At 39.3% G+C, this 20373-nt stretch overlaps 1 protein-coding gene and 1 long non-coding RNA gene across 2 annotated transcripts; both read right to left on the reverse strand.

The window, feature by feature from the left end:
• Positions 1–14371: 14371 nt before the first annotated feature.
• Positions 14372–14960, reverse strand: LOC110885297. Its single transcript, XR_002562068.2, has 3 exons — positions 14877–14960; positions 14716–14792; positions 14372–14643 (listed from the first exon to the last, which is right to left on the reverse strand). It is a non-coding gene; the product is annotated as an uncharacterized LOC110885297 (long non-coding RNA).
• Positions 14961–15050: 90 nt separating this feature from the next.
• LOC110882021 (zinc finger BED domain-containing protein RICESLEEPER 2-like) lies at positions 15051–15924 on the reverse strand. The gene is made up of 2 exons (XM_022130130.2): positions 15125–15924; positions 15051–15063 (listed from the first exon to the last, which is right to left on the reverse strand). The coding sequence occupies exons 1-2, from the start codon at positions 15922–15924 to the stop codon at positions 15051–15053; spliced, it is 813 nt and encodes a 270-aa protein (XP_021985822.2).
• Between the last annotated feature and the right edge of the window lie 4449 nt (positions 15925–20373).

Raw genomic sequence — 20373 nt, forward strand, 5'->3', positions numbered from 1 at the left:
CCAGTTCAATGATATAACTAGCGACTTTGTCCAGTTAAACGAAATAACCAGCGAATTTAATCAGTTCAGTGAAATAACCAGCGAATTTAACCAGATCAGCGAAATAACCAGCGAAAGTGACCTGTTGAGGGAAATTAATAGCTTATTTAAAGTGGTGGAAGATTTTTTTGGCAAGCGTAAGGAAAAATTAACGTTTTCGTGAATAGAAAGTGATCTGTAGCTCGTTAGACAAAACCGTTTGCACCTTTGAAATCCTTGCATTTTCGTGAATAGAAAGTGATCTGGAAAATCTCGAATTCGGTTTTTGACACTATATATCATTGGACTCGTCTTTTCGAGACGATCCTAACGGTGTAATTTGGTAACCACTATTTTCGGAGATATTTTGTACGGTTTTACCAGTCTGTTGCGTTTAAAATGTCGAACATGACGAATTTGAATGCACCTAAGATAATGAAGGTGGAGAATTATCTTACATGGAAGGACAGCTTCCAATCCTTCATTGAATCTCAGGATGCACGCATGTGGATCTGTATTGTAGATGGGTACACAAACCCAACACACGATTTTGAGGGCAGACCACGTAGAACAGATTATGTGAACATGCAAGAGGACGATAAGAAGATGTATGAGGCTGAAAAGAGAGCCTTAGCTGCTATCAAGATGTCCTTACCTGATGGCATCAAGCATATCTTTAATAAGTACACTAATACAAAGGATATGTGGGATGCATTACAAAAGCGATATCAGGGAAATGAGAGTGCCACTCAGGCATTCATGGCAGAGATAGTGCCAGTTGATGAGGCTGAAACTACTGTGAGTAATGCTGAATCTGAAGTAAAAAATGCTGAAGCAAAAGTGGATGCTGAAGTAGAGAAAGAAAGTGAAACTGAACAGGTTATTGCTGATCCAACTTCAGAAGTTCATGAGGAAGAGGTACAATCTAATTCTGTGTGTTTAAGATGTCGTGAACTACAGGGTGAGGTTGACAGATTGTCAACACAAAACCAAAGTCTGCTAAGCGAGATGTCGAGCATAAAAGAGTCAAACTTTTTTGCTAAAAGAAACGAATCTATATACTTGAAGAAGATAAGAGGTTTGAAAGTGAAATTGAAGCTTTAACCTGCACACTAAACGAAAAACGCCAAGTCATAGACTTAGCTCATGACATGATGGGTGAGAAAACAAAAGAGATTTCTGAAAAATGCAAAGAGTTGTCAGATGCACAACTCAAAATTGTTGAACTTGAAAAGAAATTAGGTCAATTCAGAGATTTGTCTTTTGTAATGACACACATGATGGGTGGGTTAAAGAAAAGTAATGACAAGACCACTGTGGGCTTCCAGGGCTTTAATGAAGTCACACCTCCTCTTAGTCATGACTATTCTTTCCTGCCTGATGAAGATGAGCTAACAGACTTTATGTCAACTGCACCAAGTAGTTTCGCGTCCACATCAAGTCAAGGTGAGGGGTCTGAGAGTGATGATGCTAAGAAGAACAATAACAAGGAACCTTTGAAAAAGAAAAATTCACCTCCTAAGAGCAAAATCAAACTTTTGTTAAAAACATAAATTTTGTTCAAGGTAGTGATATGAAAAATGAAACCACTATTATTGAAAATGAATCAAATGTATAGTTTGCTAAAAATTAAAACAAAGACATATCTGAATCCAAGCAAACTGAACAAAATTCTTCCAAGGCATCACCATCTGATAAGGGATCTACCTTAGAGACTCCAGCTAAGAAGTCTTTAAAGAGGAGATCGTGCTTCAGGTGTCACATCAAAGGACATGTAGCTAGCTGCTGTCCTAACAAAAAGAGTGAAGCACAAATTAGTGACAAACAGAGAGGGAAATCACCAGAGAAGAAAGGTGATAGTGAGGAGAAAGGCTCAAATTCTCCAAAGAAATGTGCTCCGAAGCAACCAGAGAATGTTGCTGTTGGTGAAGATAAGGCTGAAAAAGGAACTCCACAAGTTCCTCGTTTTCAAAGAAATCAACCAAGATTTCAGCCTAAATCTCCACCAGGCAGATATGAGAAACCTAGAAGCAGTTCACCTAGAATGAACAATTTTAATGGAAATTCAAATAATTTCAGAAGTCAAGGTCAATATCAAAATCGATACAAAAATAATGGTGGTCGAACTTTTTATAACTATGGCTTTAGAAATTATAACAATCAAGCTTCTTGGAATCAAAATTCAAGGTATCAAAATCAAAATTTTCAAAGGTCAAATAGTCCAAACACATATAGGAACCCTCAGGACCAAAGACCTAGTGGAAATCAAAATTAAATTCCATCAACAGGTCTGAGATCCAAGACTCCAGTTAGGAGTAATGGATATTGGATGGATGTTCAAGTGGTTGGTGAATTTGGACGACCCAAGACCATTAAGGCTTGGGTCCCCCAATCTAACTAATTTCTTAGTTGGTGTGTGCAGGAGCTGCTAAGGAGGATTATCAACTTATGGTATGTTGATAGTGGCTGCTCTAGGCACATGAAGGGGGATGTGAGATTGTTGATATATATATATATATATATTAATTGATTTAAATTGAAGTTCAAAGTGCCGAGTCGACACAAAAGATAACCTGGCAGATCTTTATACTAAAGCAGTTGAGAGGGCTCGCTTTGAACATTTAGTCGAACTCAACGGGATGAGGAATCCTGAATAACTGGTTTTTCATAAGAATTTTGTAAAAAGTTACTGCTTTTCTTAAAAATCAAAAATACAAAAACATTAAAAAATCAAAAACATAAAAAAATAGAAAATCAAAAGTGAGTTATCACTGTGTGAAAAAGAAGAAATGATAGTACATCAGCAAGTTAGACTGTCACACTGAAACTGAAACTTAAATTGCTTAAGTGTGATAGCAGCTTCATTATACGATGTACTAGTAGGCAAAAGCATGAAATAATCAACTTACCTATGTGATATAAACCTAAACAAACTGTGTATGAGTGGGGAACACATCAGTGGTGTATGGTTTAATGACCTTAAATCTTGCGTTGATAGATTGCCAAAATCAGAGGTTTTGGGTCTGTATATTGTTATTTCATCTGGGGATATCAAGGTTGTCCTTCTTCTGCATCCAGATACATGCTGACCTAGGCACAACCAGGATATCTTAAAAGAGCAAAAAATGCCAAATCCCATAAATGAAGAAGCTCTCCTAGAGAGTCATTCAAAATGTGCAAAATGCATAAATTCGTACCAAAAAATGGTATTTGTCTTAGCCCTCGTTAGATATTTTGGTCTATTTGCTGTACGGAAGTACTGACCTGTTCACCAATTATGTAAACGTTGAAAAATAAAACGGATGAATTCAGTATACTCACCTACTACGATGAATCTTTGTGAATACCTTGATCACGGGGGTATATCCTGAAGTGGGACACACTAGTATATCAGTAATTAAAATTACCTTAACGTATCATACGGTAATGGTACTTGAAATGTTCATGCATTTTGTTTAAGTGGACAAACATACTGGTAATCGTCTTGGACTGCTTTTCACGAAAAACTAAATAAAGAATTATCTAAATAGTGTGAAAACAGTTTGATGTTGCTGATATGATCTTCTTACCGGTGATTCTCACAAAAATAGAGTGTTTATTGCTTTTGTATTTACTTGCTTTCAGAAAATATAAAAATCCAAAAATAGTGTCTTTTTCTGTTTAAAATTCTTAGCGTACGGAAAACTGTTATTCTTGGAGGAATTGTTACTGATAGGGGGAGATGGTGTTAGAAAGTGAGTTCAAAATTTTAAATCATGCAGGGTCTTGTGTGTTGAACAAAAAGTTTTGCGTGTTGGTGATGAAATTGGAAATGCTTAATCTGTGGTACAGTTTAACTATCTCTTGAAAAATAATAATTTATTTAACTTTGTTGAAAAATTCTTATGGTTTCTCGAGATGTTTGTTTCATAGTATACAGATTGAAGCGGTATGTTGCTGAGAAGTTGCTGAGAAGATGAGAGTTTGATTGTATGCATGGTAGAACCTCCTTTCTACATTGCAGACAAAGATTGAAGAGTTTGAAGATTGCTGTGCAAATGATAAACTGGAGTTTACTCAAGTGCTAACGTTTTGAAGATTTGGTGATTGGATGCATCAGCTTAGGTGCAGTCTGTTGCTGACAGAAGCTGTTTGAAGCTGAAGCTATCCAAAGACCAAAGACAGTGCAAGACTATATGAAGATTGCAAGAAGACTGAAGACAAAGTTATTTTATGAAGCTATTGTCAAAGGGGAGTTTGTTGGTGCATATTTATGACAACAGCTTAGATTTGGTCTTTGGATATCCTGTAATTAGTTTAAACGATAAACGGTTAGCGGGTTTAGCTTTGTATTAGTGAAATAATTGAGTTTGGGCTAAACAAAACCCACATTGGGTCTAGGGGGACGAATTGGGCTTGTCCATGTAGGAAACCCTAGCCCAAGTAGCAAACCTTGTGTTATATAAACAAGGTTAGGCTTTAGGGTTTAGGTTAATCAGCCAAAAACAGTATTTGAGAGACAGAATTTCGTGAGAGCTAGTGCTTGGACGAAATTGAGTGTTGGTTAGGGTTTTGATTGATTGTAATTCTTGTAACAATTAGAGAGGAATTTCGTGAGAGCATACAGCTTGGACGAAATTGTGTTGGTTAGGGTTTTGATTGATTGTAATTCTTGTAATCGATAATCAATAGAAACCCGGTTTGAAAGTGAATTGCTGTTCCTACACGTTTTCTGTTATATTCTGATCAAGAGGATTCCGCACTCTTGATCAGATTGACAATTCTGTGAAAGATCCATACATCTAGGGGACCTACAATCATAGTTGTTCTTCTGCTGCATCCAGATACATGCTGACCTAGACACTATGATATCTTTTCAAGAAAAGAGCCAAAAATGGCCAAATCCCTAAATTGAAGAAGCTTTCATAGAAAGTCATTCAAATGCACAAAAATGCACAAATCGTACCAATTCTGGTATCTGTCTCCACCCTCGGTGGTTTTTGGGATCTCTGTTGTACGAAAGTACTGACCTGATCACCAACTCTATCGTTGAAAAGCAAAACGAATGAATCCAATATACTCACCTGTTATGAGGAACCTTTGTGGATACCTTGAGCGCGGGGGTATGTCCTGATGTGGGACTCACGGGAGTAATGATTCTATTTTCTATAGCTTGTGTGGGGGCCATAGAATTCTTGTCAATATTACCAAAAACATGATAAACACGCACACCGAAAGCTTGTTGAAAGAAGGACGCATGGATTTAAGCGGACAAACATACTGGTAGTTTTTCTTGTGCCTTGATTTGTTAAAAAGAATAATTTAGGATCTGACAAGTGCTAACAATGTGATCTTCTGCAGGTAAGTCGACAAGCATTAAAAGAACAAGAATATCAGCTAAATGGAACCTCCTTGATTTCAAAAATGAAGTTCGCAGTCAAAATTGCCCAAATTTTATCTAGTTTGTGAATATTTTTTATTATTATTTTAATCTAAAAAGGGCACGTCTTTTGAGAAAGTTTGAAATTCACGAGCGTATTTAAGTTTTGATTTTGAAAAAGGATGGGTAACAAATTTGGCGGCGAAATTAAGATTCCAGCGAAATTATTAATTTCGCTGGTCATCTTTTTTGGTTATAAAATAACACAACCGACCTTATTTTCAAATTTTTCAAACACTTCTTATCATCTCCCTTTCTCTTATCGGTCAATATCATCAATCCTGTTCAAGATTCACATTATTCTCACTTTTTGTTCATTGTGTTTGGACAAGATCATAGGTAATACATACTTTGTTTATCGCTTACTGATTATCATGAGTGAAGGTTCCTTTGATTATTTGAGTTTTGTTTTGAGTTCATGTCTAAACATTATAAATCCGAAAATTTTAGGATGTTGTGAGAGAGTTCGTAACCGGTATCACTAATGTTTCAAGACTTCTGAACATATTTGGACAGTTTTTGATCAATGTTAAACAAAGTGGGCAAAATTGCGTAATCTGTTAGGGTTTTAGAGGTGTTTATCAAGAAATGTTTGGGGTCAGCGAAATTACCGATGAGTACAACGATGAATGTAGCGAAATTATCGTGGATCAAAGAAGTTCAAAAGTCTCGAACGCGAGTTCGAGCAACCGGCGGAATAAATTATTTCACCGGTAAGACAGCTTAGACTATTGTCTTCGCTGCTCACTCGCTACGAGAACAGATTCCATCTTCGCCGATGTTTGTCAGCGAAATTAACTTTCACCGGCAAAGTTGGCCTTGGTCTCTATAGTCGTTGTCGGCGAACATACCCTTGATCCATCATTTTCGCCGGTGAAAATGTTTGTCTCAACTTTGATCAGCAACATCGATAATCCTTGATCTATCAGGGAATTTGTCTTTTAATTATTTTTAAATCTGTTTTTATTTCTTTATATTTGTAAATATTTTCCAAACTCATTTTTCTTATATAATATGTAAATATTGTTCTTATCATATTTTTCTATTATATTTTTTTAAATATATATCTTTAAATATTTGTAAATATTATATTTTTCGTAATTTCGATACGTTTATCAAAATTCTAACTTGGCTCGTTTGTCGTGTCAGGAGCAAGATGGTGAAAATTGTTGAACGGTATAAAACTCTCAAGCATAATCAGCAATCGTACTTGAGCAAGCACCAAAGGATTTCGAAGACGTGGCTAGATGGATAAGATCAAGCAAGATAAGCTACGCAGTTCAAACGAGAGTCCCTATCTATCATATTCACATTCAAGAGTTCTGGCAAACGGCAAAGGCAGAAACTGTTAACAAAGTCAGAAGGATCTCTGCAACAGTCCGCAATAAACAGGTAATTGTTACTGAAGAAAGAATACACAAAGTCTTGAAGCTAGGAGATGAAGACAAGGATCCGATCAGCTTAAACAAAGACGACATTCTGGATGGCTTTCGTGGAATGGGATAAGTAGGAGATTTCAGTCAAAAGAAGGAGATTAAAAGGAACGGTCTTACGAGGGATTGGAGGTTTATCGTACATGTAATTGCTATGAGTATAGCTCATCGTAAAGGTGGCTATGACGGCCTAAATCTGGAATGGTCAGGAGCAATGTTGAACTTGTGTTTAAACCAAAAGTTCAACTTCTCAAGACTAATCTTCAACTACATGCTCGAGAATACAAGAGGGAATACATGGGCAATGTATCCCAGGTCCATTCAGATGTTAATCAATGATCAATATTCCAAACTACCGCATGATGGAGGTCTCTACACCTTCCATGTTCCCACTCGTCGACAGTATACAGAGATCAAAACAAACGAGTGGGTGATGTTGCACGACTGGATGTATATTGCAGAAAGACTTCCATTGGTTAAAGCATCATATCAAAAGTATAGGGAAGCACGTAAAACAAAACAATAAAGAAATGTGCAAGCAGAGGAAGAAGTTGAAGAGGAAGAAGAAGAACAATTGAAGAGAAAGAGGAAAGGAAACTAGACTACCGATGAAGAGCCTCCAAAGAAAAAGAAAACATGGGAAAACCCCGAAAGCTTTATGGGGGCAAGATTTAGAGCCACAGATTCTGAAGAACGTCGTCGGCACATAGAAGACATGTGTGTAATCCATGAAATGGAAGAAAAACAGAAGAGAGAAAATAAGCTTGCCAGACGACAAATGTCGGAGTCTGAAAGACCTGCTGTTATGACGGAAGAAGAAGAAGAATTGGAAGATTTTGTTGATACACTGTTAATCGATCCAGAAGAACCTTCCGCAAGCAAATCACCTCCACCCAAGAAAAAGAAAACAGATGAAGGATCTTCTAAGTTTCCTCAAGTGAAACCTACAAGGATTTCAAGACCTCCTGTCCCACCACAAAGAATCTGCCTATTTCAAGACCTGTATGACAAGCTCGTCAAAGATATCGGTGCTGGTCCTGCCAAAGAAATATGCATTCTGAAGCACCAAGTAAATGATACAAACATTCTGAGAGAAAAGCTGAAGGAACAGAGGAAGAAAAACAAAGAAATGCATGCATACGTTACTGAGCAATCAAAGTACATAAGATTTCAACAGCATGGAATACAGAAGCTGTATAGAATGATGAAGAAAATTTGGGCCAAAATTGAGATAGAGCCCATGTTCTCCTTTGCAGAGATCTTCGACTTCGAGGCATTCAAAGAAGAAGAAATAAACAGAAAGGAGAAAGAAGCTGAAGCAAAGAAAAGGCGCCTTGAATCCACAGAAAGGGTCACTGAAGGTGACGATAGTGATGAAGAGGAAATGGACAGAGATGAAATGCCCTCAAGGTTTATTGAGTGGGGGTTAGAAGAGGAAGTTACGTATGAACAAGAAGATGGAGAAACATTCACTCCACAGCACCCTGAATGGTTCAAAAGGGAAAGAGAGAAACTTCCTGATTTCTATCAGGTAGTCACTGTTGAAAAGACAGAGGCTACTGATAAAATCATTAGCTGGATGCACAGCAATCTTAAAGGGATGTTTGTGGTTAAACAAAGAGGAGGTGTGATTCAATACTTCAAGACATGGTATGATCTGTTTTCTCTTCCTAGATGGGATGTGCGGGAACTTGGCCGACTGGATATGTTAAATCGAGATCGCAGCAGTCTTGGGGCGGACTTTGAATGTATAATTGCGAAAGAATGCAATAGAGGCTTTGAGGTATTCAAGCCACAACGCCCTCGAAGGAGAGTTTCCAAGACCACAAAGGATCCTATCACCGGCAAAGGAAAAGTGGCGTGGGTTATCAACCCTGCGAAAGTTGTCACTAGAATTAAGCTACCAGCTAAAGTCCCGGTCTGTCTGAACAACTTCAAGAAGTGGTTCGATGATAGTCAAATAGGTGAAGCGGTGATCCGATCAAATGAAAATGAAGATATTAGAATATTGGATCCGATGGATGTCTTCATGTTTAGACTTTCTGATTTAACGGTGCTGAATGCTAATCGAATCAATGTGGAGCTGGAAATGCCAATTTAGAAGAGGGAATGCTGTTTCAGAGGGCAGTAGAAAGAGGCTGGAAGAGAAAACGTGAGATGCTCGACATTATTGACAAAATCGAGAAGAGGAAGGATGTAGATGCAAAGAAGAAGGAAGAAAGGAAAAAGAAAAAGCATGACAAAAAGAAAGAAAAGACTTTTTCAAAGACAAAAGAGTCCACTTCAACTCCTCAAGCAACATCACAACCTCCGGCCTCATCCACATATGAGGCCATTATGGAGGAACCACCATCAACTAGTGGAGTTGTTTTAACCCAAGAAACTCCTGCAACAACGACCGAAGTTCCACCACCACCGCAAGCAATAGTGAGTGAAGAAATCCCTCCAGAGCCAGAAAAGGAAGCTGCAAACAATCCAGAAGCAACTACTGAAGAATGAAAGCTAAAACAAGTATGCAACGATCTAGGGGGGATATTGTTGGAGCTTGTGAGATCGTTGATACTTGCACTGGATTAGTTTTGTTATAGTTTGTAGCTTATTTGAAGTCTAGGGACTAGTTTTGTAATTATATAAAAGTAGCAAATCTGACTTGGTGTAGTTAAGATGCCAGCATAATTATAATTATGCTGGCAAGTCAGATCCTATATAAACTCTTGTAATGGTGCCCTAGCCAAGCTTTTGGCCACACTTGATGAAAACTAGTGTTGTTTACATTTTGATCTCTATTCATAGTGCTTAATCAGATTTCCAGGTGCTTTATTGTTCATTTTATTGTTTGGATTCAATACAACACTTGTTGTATTCATCATACCATTAGCTTCATCTTCATTCTATGATTCTTCTTAACTTTTTCATAGTGCAAACACTTAATCAATAGGTGTTTTGGACTAAAACAATCAACCACTGTGATCCGGATTGATATTGGGATCTACAAGATTAATGTGTGGTCGCGTATAAGTATAACGTATAATTACTTAACAACTTAAAATCATTCACTTTGAGATACTGCCAAGTATATTTGAACATCGTTACATGTAATCATGAAGCACGCCACGAGTTAGTGGTTTCAGGATTAAACGATGCTAACCTTGAAAGTTCGGGTTGTCACATCATCTCCAACTTGAAAGAAATTTCGTCCCAAAATTTGATAAGCACTCTCGGAGAAAGGTATGATAGTTTAGGATGACTGTGGATTTACCTCGGGTACAACATCATCCCCAACTTTGAAAGGAATTTCGTCACGAAATTCGCCGGTGGCACCAGGATTTAATTCAACAGTTTCAAACGGGTTAGGGTACTTGAGCTTCATCTGGTCCTCGTGTTCCCACGTGAACTTCGGTTCACATCTTGAGTTCCAACAAACTCTCATAATTGGAATTCGACTGCGCTTTGGTTCCTCAACCAACTGCAACTTATCATGGATCGAAGGTTCTTGCAAGGAGACCGCAAGTGTTTCGTCGGGCAACACTTCTTCGGATTTGAGATTTGAACAACAGTGTGAACATTGCCCAGTTTGTTAGATAACTCGAGTTTGTAGGCCACCCTGTCGTTTCTCTCCAGAATCCCGAATGGCGCAATGTACCGTGAATTAAGTTTGCTGCGCTTCCCAAAGTGCATCACACTCTCCAGAGTGGGACTTTCAACATAGCACGATTGCCTTCTGCGAATTCTAAGGTTTTCCTACGCTTAATAGCTTTTCTAACGGTCACGCACCGCCGCCACATGATTTCCGATCTAAACAATCTTCTCTGGAGTTTCGAATACAACTGCTGGGCTTGTGGTTAGGCTGTCACCCACCTTAGCCCAACAAAAGGGATCGGTATTGTTGTCTATACAACGCCTTGAACGGAGCTGCCTGAATACTAGAGTGGTAGCTGCTGCACTGAAATTCTACCAAAGGTAAATGTCTTAACTCTCACTAAAGTCGACCACACATGCTCGTAGCATGTCTTCGAGTGTCTGGATGATCCGCTCACTCTGACCATCTGCCGGAGGGTGTGATAAGGAGTGCTCATGTCTAGACGTGAGCCACAGGGTTTGCATGCTGCCTGCCACAAATCGGGTATAAACACATATCACAATCAGAGTTAATAGAAGTTGGCACCCCGTGCCTAGAAACCTCCTCTCTCAGAGAATTATTCACAAGCTGCGAAGACTCATCGGTTTCCTTGATTGCAAGAAAGTGTGCTGGTTACGTGAGATAATCAACGATTACCCAGGTGATATTGTTTCTGTTCCGAGTTTTAGGTAGAGCAATGACAAAATTCATGGCAGTCCATTCCCATTTCCATATGGTTGTTTCTGGTTGCTGACATAACCCAGAAGGTTTCGGATATTCCACCTTAACTTTCGCACAAGTCAAACATCATGCGCATACATGGTTACGTGGGCCTTCATACCCGGTCACTAGTACAAGATCCTTAGATCCTAATGCATGCTATCAAAACCCTGATGAATAGAATATCGAGACTTGCGTGCTTCGTCCAACACAAGTCCCCTAAGATTGCCATATGGTGCTATCAGCTGACCTTCCATGCCCCGCATGGATTCGGCTAGGAGGTTCTCGTCTCTCAACGCTTCTTGCTCAGGTAGAATGAATCTGGTCAGGAGGATTAGAGGGAATGGTGAGCTGCAAGGCTCATACACCTTTAGGTTTCATAGTCGTAATCGTTCAAGAGTTCCATCCAGCGACCCCGTCGCAGGTTTAGCTCTTTCATGCCAAAGATATACTAGAGGCCCTTGTGATCGGTCTAAATAATGCATTTGGTACCGTACAAGTAATGCCTCCAATTATTAAATCCAAAGACTATGGTTTCCACTCCAGGTTGTGAGTCGTGCAATTCTTCTTGTAAATCTACAACTACCGTGAAACGTAAGCTATCACTTTCTTGCGTTGCATCAGCACGCAATCGAGACCCTGAATCGAAACAACACGATATTCCACCAAATCATCTGTTCCATCAAGTGAGGACGACACTCAGTGCATTGTACGGCTGAGTTTCAAAGCTTGAAAAGACGTTCTCCTGTTTTGTCCTCCACGAATACACAACATACTGCTGTGTTAATAGCGATAAAAGCTGTGCGATCTTCGAAAATCACTTAAGGAATCTACGATAGTACCTGACGAGACCGAGAGATTTCTGCACCTCCGAAGGATTCTTAGGTGCCGACCAATTCTAATAGGAGGGATCTTGGCGGGATCCATATGTATTCCCAATTCGTTGACTATACGTCCAAGAAAGTGTACTTCCCAAATCCAGGAGTCACACTTAGAAAACTTCATGTAGAGTTGCTCCTTCCCTAGGAGCTCTAAGATAGGGCACAAGTATCGTTCGTGGTTCTCCTATCTCTTGGAAAGTTTCAAAATGTCATTAATAAACACGGTTGACGAATTCGTTGAGATGAGGTTTACGCATACGATTTGTGTGATACATAAAGCTGCTGGTGTGTTGGGTAACTTGAATGTCATGAACAGAAAATCGTACTAGCCATACTGCGTTCGAAATGCCACTTTGGAAACATACTCCTCGAGGTCTTCCATCAGATGATAGTCCGATCTTAAGTCGATTTCCGAATAGAAGCTTGGCCATTGCAGCTGGTCAAGCAGGTTGTCGACACGAGGTAAAGGGTGACAATTTCTGACTGCCACCTTGCTAAGTTTACGGTAGTCGATACACGTACTAAAAGGACTCGTCCCTCTTTTTCATGAATAGAGCTCGGGCTCCCCAAGACGAGGAGCTAGATCAATTACAACCCATGTTCAGTAGTTCCTTATGTTCATCAGTCAGTCCTTGCAACCCTCCCGGTGCAAGGCGATAAGACGATAGGGAGTACAAGTAATCAGGGCTGCCCCTAGCGTAAGGTCAATCTGAGATTCCATCTGACGGTTGTGGAAGTAAACCTTGAAGTTCTTCGGGTTGTTTACCGGTAACCAATGATAGACTGGCAGGGTAGCTGAAACACTTCTAGGCTCCCATCATCGAAGTGATACTGACAATTAGTGAATGTCCACTAGGGAGAGATATACATGCGATTCCTTCTTACAGAAGATTTCTGCTCAAGGCTTGGACATCCAGTCCATACAATCGACTACATTAAAGCTTCTAAAAGTAGCAGGAAGAAGGTCAATGTCGATCACGTGACCTACAAGATTGAGTTGCACCCTAAGTAAACGTGTGAGACTTCAATTGGCTTGCCATCGGCCACTTCTACAACGTGTTTGGTCTCAAGAGGTATCGGGGTTGAATTAGAACAGAGGCGAAAAGATTAGCTACCGAAAACGTACAGATCACCATGTTGCTGTCATTCCTGGCGTCACCCACGCCAATCCTAAATGCTCTCCCACGAGCACCACATCCAGTGTCGTTGTTATTGATACGAGGATTCCCAACGCTATCATTGTTCCCTTGGTTGTGACGTCTTGACTTAACAATGGCCCATCCTTGTCAAAGTTACCTTCATTTCCTTACTGGAGATTATGATTACGAGCACCTTGTTGTCACCGTGGCCATTGCTTCTAGTGTTGTTGATTTATAAACAGATCTCTGCGATCGTCCACCTTTACGCGGTTCTTGTCACATCCTAGGGTACTGCCCATGGCGCTAGTAATAACACATCCCATACTCCACTCGATTTCCCGCGTTTATGCCCCGATTGATTCATAAGAGTTGGCTCCTAATGGTTGCTGACTAGGGCTAGGGACTCGGTTGTAGTCACTCTACTAGTGTTCGTTGCTGGTAATCAGGGCCGACCTAATACTAGGGTCAGTAACGTATCACGCTCATCTTCTTATCCACCCGTCTCGTGAGTTGATTGAATGATGCACGATAAGTTGTGGGAGAATTTCAGAGGTGACCATTAGACCTGGCAAACGGGTCGGGTCGGGTCGGGTCGGGTCACGGGTCAAAACGGGTTCGGGTCAAAACGGGTCAATTATACAAAAGGGTTGCTTTGGTTCGGGTCGAAACGGGTCCAGGTCAGAACGGGTCCGGGTCAGAACGGGTTACGGGTCGGGTCGGGTCCGGCTCAGAACGGGTTTCGGGTCGGGTCAGTTTTTTTTTTTTTTTTTTTTCTCGGGACACTCGGGTCGGGTCCGGATCAAATAACTTGAGTTATAATAATTTTATTACTTATAGCAAATAAATATCACTCCATATGTCTTGGTTACTTGTATGGTAACATCAATGCATTATGCAGTAGACAAAGATATTGACCCCATCATTTACTTTGCATAATGCATTATGCAGTAGACAAAGATAACTAAATAACTTCAGTGCAGCCTATTAATTGGATGCAAAGATATTGGGGGCAGTAAACAAGTTTAAAACCAATGATATTATAATATTTCAGATCTTAAGAATCATTTGCAAACACAAAGAAACTTCAAACTAACAGTTTACATTATAATATCAGATCTGAAAAGAAAAAAAAAACACTAACCTGCTGCAGAACAATGAGTATCTTCAAATCATTCACAAAGATTGAATCTTTTCACAAACAAACTAAACCCCACTTGCTCAAATTGAATATCACCCCCAAATAAACAACAAAAAATCTAACCAGAATCATAAAACTAAAGTTGCAAACCGTTAAGTAAACTGAAAATTACAAAAGATCTAGTTCGGTTCCTTGCACTTACAAAAGATCTGATTCAATAACATACAAAACGTCTTGACGAATTGCACTTCTTCACGGATGCTTCCTTTAAAATCCCTGTGTTATAATGGGTCAAATTTATCGTAAATATATATAATAAATTGTTTTAACATAGTCTAAATTAATTACCTAAAAGTTGCCAAAAGTTGGAATCAATGCTTCAATGTCTTCAACAAGATCTTCATCCATTTCGTTCTCGTTTTCATCTGAACACGTTAAAAATTAAAGTTGAATTATTAAATAATTTATAATTATACAAATTAAGTTGCAAAGAGAATGAACTTTAATACCTTTTAAATCAAATAACCAATCACGTGTGCATAGCAATGCTTCAACATTTGATGATAGCAATGAAGTTCGATACTTATTTACCCGACCTCCGATACTGAAAGATGATTCGGAAGCAACAGTAGTAATCGGGATGCTCAATATATCGCGAGCCATTATAGCCAGTTTTGGATACCTTACTTGATTTTCCTTCCAATATTGTAAAACATCAAGTTCTACTTTTCTATCAACGTTTTGTTCCTCCAAATACAATGTCAACTGTGACTTTTCATTATCAGCAACTTTGAATTGGCTTTGAAATGTATCGAACCCATCCATCTCATCGAACGTATTGCCACCAACATTTGAACTCTCGGGTATTAACGAATCATGCATTGTCTTCGATTGAATATTATACTCCGTATCATATAGCTTATGCATACCATCCACAATACACTTCAATTTCATTTCACGCTCTTCAAATGTCATGTTAAGCTTTGAAAAACAATATTCAACAAGCTTAACCTTGTACCGAGGATCTAGAATAACTGCAAAAGACAAAATCATGGAATAATTTTTCCAATATTTATCAAACTTTTCTTTCATGTCTTTCGCCATGTCACTAATAACTTGATCCGCATTGCACATCTCCTCTTCAATATACAACTGAATTCTCCACACGTGATGAAAATATAAGTTCGAGGTAGGATAGGAGCTTCCAGAAAACAAAGTTGTGATTTCATAAAAAGGTTTCAAAAGTCGTGTGATTATTTCCACCCTTGCCCATTCCTCTTCTGACGGAGAAGTTTTAAAAACTGAATCAACTAAGGCTAACCGAGTATAAGCCCGTTGATAAGCTAATGCACAATCAAGCATAAGATATGTAGAGTTCCATCTCGTTACAATATCTTGACGAACATGCTTCCCACATTGTAGTGAAAGTATTTGTATGCATTCCGCAAACTTATACTTCCTAGCAGCACTTGCTCTTACATATTTCACCGACTCTCGAACCTTTTCAATGGCCCCTTCAATTGCTTTCAATCCGGCTTGAACGATAAGATTTAGCATGTGCGCTGAACAACGCACATGAGTAAAATCTCCATCACACACTAATGCGTTATTCAAACGCAAATGACCTTTCAAACGATCTACTAATATGTCATTGTATTTTGCATTGTCTAGTGTGATGGTAAAAACTTTTTTCTCGATGCCCCAATCTGCTAAAAAATTGATCAAGTGCTCTGCTAAAATGGAACCACTGTGTGGAGGGGGTATAACTCTAAAGTTTAGCACTTTTTTCCTTAGATTCCAGTTCTCATCAACATAATGAGCTGTTAATGCCATAAATCCATCTGTCGTGATCGAACTCCATAAATCAGAAGTCAAGCATATCCTACCGGTTACCTTTTCTAACTTGTCTTTAATAATCATCTTCTCTCGCTCGTATATTTTTAAGACATCCGCCTTTGCAGTATTTCTTGTTATGAATTTCACATCACCGTGTAGAAATTTGTGCAACTTTCTTGTTTCCTCATGTTCAACATAGCTGAAAGGGTAGTTATGTTTGATAATTGAAATTGCCAACATCTCCCTGTACATCGCTTGATCTAAAGGGGCGCGTCTTTGTTTTTTCGCCGGACCAGGCTCATCAATATCAAAACACTTAGGGATATGTCGTCTTAAGTTAGATGTTCCCGAGCTTGCATTTGTAACATACACCTATCCGCAAGCACTGCATTTTGCTTTTTTGTCCCCATTAGGTGCAACCGGTAATGAGTCAAAATAGTCCCAAACATAAGAACGATGTTTACCCGAACTATATGAATTGCCTTCATCTTCATGTTCCCCTTCTACACTATGTTGTCCAAATTCCGAGTTGTTTGACATACCTTTCAAAATAATAATCAAATAAGTCTTAAAATCTGATCAACCGATATAAACATAAGCGTTTATAAACCATCTCTATAACATCTTAAAGCATATTATTCAAATCATACTGTTTTCAAAAACATTCAAAATCAATTAATGTCATCAGTTATAAATCAGAATTTATCTTCCTTTATTACCCACATTCACACATGAGAACCTCCTAGTTGTAACCTAAGCATAAACAGTTGTACCCCCATGAAAGCACAACATCAAACACCTAAATTTCTTCACGTACACAATTAAAAAAGCTGAATCATTAAGACTTATTTGATTACTAGTCGAAAGCACATTAAAAACATTAAACACAAAAATTTCTTCTGATGAAAGCACAACAGAATTTATCTTACTCATCTTTCCTATATTTCAAACACCTAAATTTCTTCATTAAGAATTTTGTTGCCAGTGTGCATATAATTTTTGTGGTATAAATTTCTTCACATAAACATTAAAAACGAGCAAATCCCCCACCCCTTACACCGTATAAATCGGAAGTCAAAGATTACCTGCAACTTTCGCCAGAAATTTCTTCTTAATCGGACTGTTATGAAGTGATTGCCGATGAAAATCAAAGATCTGATGGGTGGGTTTGTGGCGGAGGAGACGGCGGAGGAGGAGATGGCGGAGGAGACGGCGGAGATGGTGGCGGAGATGGCGGAGGAGACGACGGAGATGGCGGAGGACTGGAGGAACGTCTATGTCGTAGTATGTCGTAGTCGTTTGAAGAAGTTTGAAGAAAACCCTAGAAACTTAACCCGCCTCTTTCTTATTACAACCCGTTCAACCCGTTTCTCTTTAGAACCCAAACCCAGCTGACCCGTAAAAACATTTTAAAGTTTATGAGGTGACCCAATTGGACCCGCTGATCATTAAGAGGAAGCCCAAACTGACCCAATGGTATTTAGAAAAGACCCAAAATGACCCAGATATATTAGTTTGGGTCAGAATTGCCAGGTCTAGTGACCATACTTCCGGATCTACGGCATCAATTCGTTGAGTTCAAGTAAACGAGAAAAGTGAGGAGAGTACAGACCAAACATCGACGCTTCAACATCCAACTCAAAAACATTTGCACTAGCACCTAACCTCCTCATACAGTTCACTAGCCGTTCGGATACGTGTTTAGGCAACGTTCATTATCATCGAGATTCGTAAGGATGCGGAGGGAAGTGAAAGGATTACATTTGAATAGGAGGCAGTCGTCGCCATGACTCCTATAGATCATTGTGTTTCACACTAGGTCGGATAATAGAACAGAACCCCTTTCACACTCGCTAAGTCTCACTGGAACTCACATGCACCCCACATTATTATTATGTGTGCACCCACATTAATATTGTGATTTGCATGCTCATCTCAGTTCCTCCTAAGTCCTAACTCAGGTCAAATGGTTCCTCAAACTCAGATGTCAAACGAAGATTATCAAAAGGACAAGATCACAAAAATCTAAGGGTACGACATACTAACAACGCATCATAATGTAAACAAGCAATTCATGAAATTATGTCCTGGTGTCAAGTGTGTGTCCGTATGCTATATCATAAACAAGTGTACACTAGTCATGTAATGTATACAACAGGTGAAAAGACGAACCTTGCAATCTGGAGCTGAGTGTTATGGCCGTATTCATGTATTCCGAACTTGTTCAGTTATAGTTATAGTCTGGTTTTATAAAAATGTATTAAAACCAAGTTCATTATAACTAGTGGCTCTGATACCAAACTGTCACACCCTCAAAAAGCCACATGCGGAAACCCCCGTGAGGCGTGTGACATACCAGGATCTAGCCACCAATCACATTCAACTTACAGTAATATTTAAAATAAAAACTTTCCTTCATTAAAATAATGTGTTACAAAATGTTTATTAAACTCAACATGTTCAGCGGAAGCATAAGACATTAGTTATGTTTTTCATAATCCAAACGTATGAAAACCATTAGACTTGTTTCGTGATTCCTTGTATCTCAACTCATGATCACTCCAGCATCCCAGGCAGCAAGTTCCAAGTATATGCACCTATAGTCCTGCAAGTATGCAGAAAAGTGTATCAGCATAACGCTTGCGAGTTCACAGTTTTGTTTACCGAAAATCGTGTTACATGTTTTGCTGCCAAAAGTTTAGTTCAGTTCAAAAGCAATTCCAAAAACAATTTTGGTCGAGTGGTTAAGGTAATTAGTTCACGCCCGTCCTCCCCGGTACGGTGTGAGGGTGGCAAACCTAAAAGCGCTATCAACTAAATACCCCGTTGCCTCCCCGACAACTAATTCGGTAGTAGATGGGACTTAAGTGATAGAAAATGAGTGTATTATCCAACATTCTGGTTTAACATTCCAGTCAAACCCATTACCCAATATTCCTCCCCGGAAAATTTACCAGATGTCCCTCCCCGGGACGCATGCTTGAAAAAAGAGCAGTGAACTCACCTTAGATTGCGCGGTATGTTACGTTACATTACCCGTTCCAAGCTGGTCAACCAAACCCTACCGTGGTTACCAAGATAGTTAGTTTCGTAAGCACATTGTTCACGTATTTTTCACACACATTCCACACATAGTGTACAAGTAACACACATACCATACGAGTCATAACAGTTTATCATGCAACGTAACAACCAATTATCATTACGAGATCACATAGCAGATATTCAGCTCTCATACAAGTTTACACTACAATCTATGTTTCAATAAACACCAAGCAGCTTAATATTAATCATCATAGAGGTGTGCAAAAGATGTGCACAAAATGCAACATTTAAATTACATCAATTGTGGCATAAAACTAACTCTTTTTTAGTACTAATGTTAGAAAAAGTGTGTTTTTGTCTTCCTTTTGTATTTTCAGGATTAAATGAGCTCAAATAAACAAAAGAAGCAAAAAGGCAGCTAAATCTAACACAAATACAAGAAAAGGAACAAACGTGGCATGCCCGACCCCCAGATAGCATCTTCCCAAGCAAAACAAGAGAGCAGAAGGCTGAACACGCCCCGTGCTCAGTGGGCACAGGGGCGTGCCTAAGTGTCAGCAGAAAAGACAGTTGTAGAAGCTTCCATCGCCCACCAAGGGGCCGTGCTCAGCGGACACGGGGCCGTGGTCAACTATAAGATTCGCGAAATCCAGGAAAATCTTGATAGTACAGATATGCTTCTGCACATGGGGTCGTGCCCAGCGGACACGGGGACGTGGTCAACTAATGCAGACAAACTGCAATTAATGAAGAAAGAGAGAAGGATGGACACGGGGCCGTGCCTAAGCTTCTGTTCAGCCTATAAATAAGAGTGCTTGGTTTACTTGCAACTCATCCCTTGGCACACCACCTCTCTCACACTTCACCCACCACCCACCACCATCACAACACCATCATCCACCACCATCATCCATTGTCCATCATAGAGTGTGTGAGTCGTCTCGGGATCCAAGATTGATCGTAAGAGTTCTTGACAATCAAAGGCCATGTTTGCCTAAGTCTCTTACATCACTTGGTGAAGACAAGTGTTTAGTGTAATACTTTTTATTTTTAATCTTTTCGCACTTTTTATTTGGTTATGTATTAATGACTTTAATAACTAGTTTCTTATGTTGAAGGTGATTC

This window comes from Helianthus annuus, chromosome 7 (genome assembly GCF_002127325.2).
Source record: "Helianthus annuus cultivar XRQ/B chromosome 7, HanXRQr2.0-SUNRISE, whole genome shotgun sequence".
Classification (NCBI taxonomy): domain Eukaryota; kingdom Viridiplantae; phylum Streptophyta; class Magnoliopsida; order Asterales; family Asteraceae; genus Helianthus; species Helianthus annuus.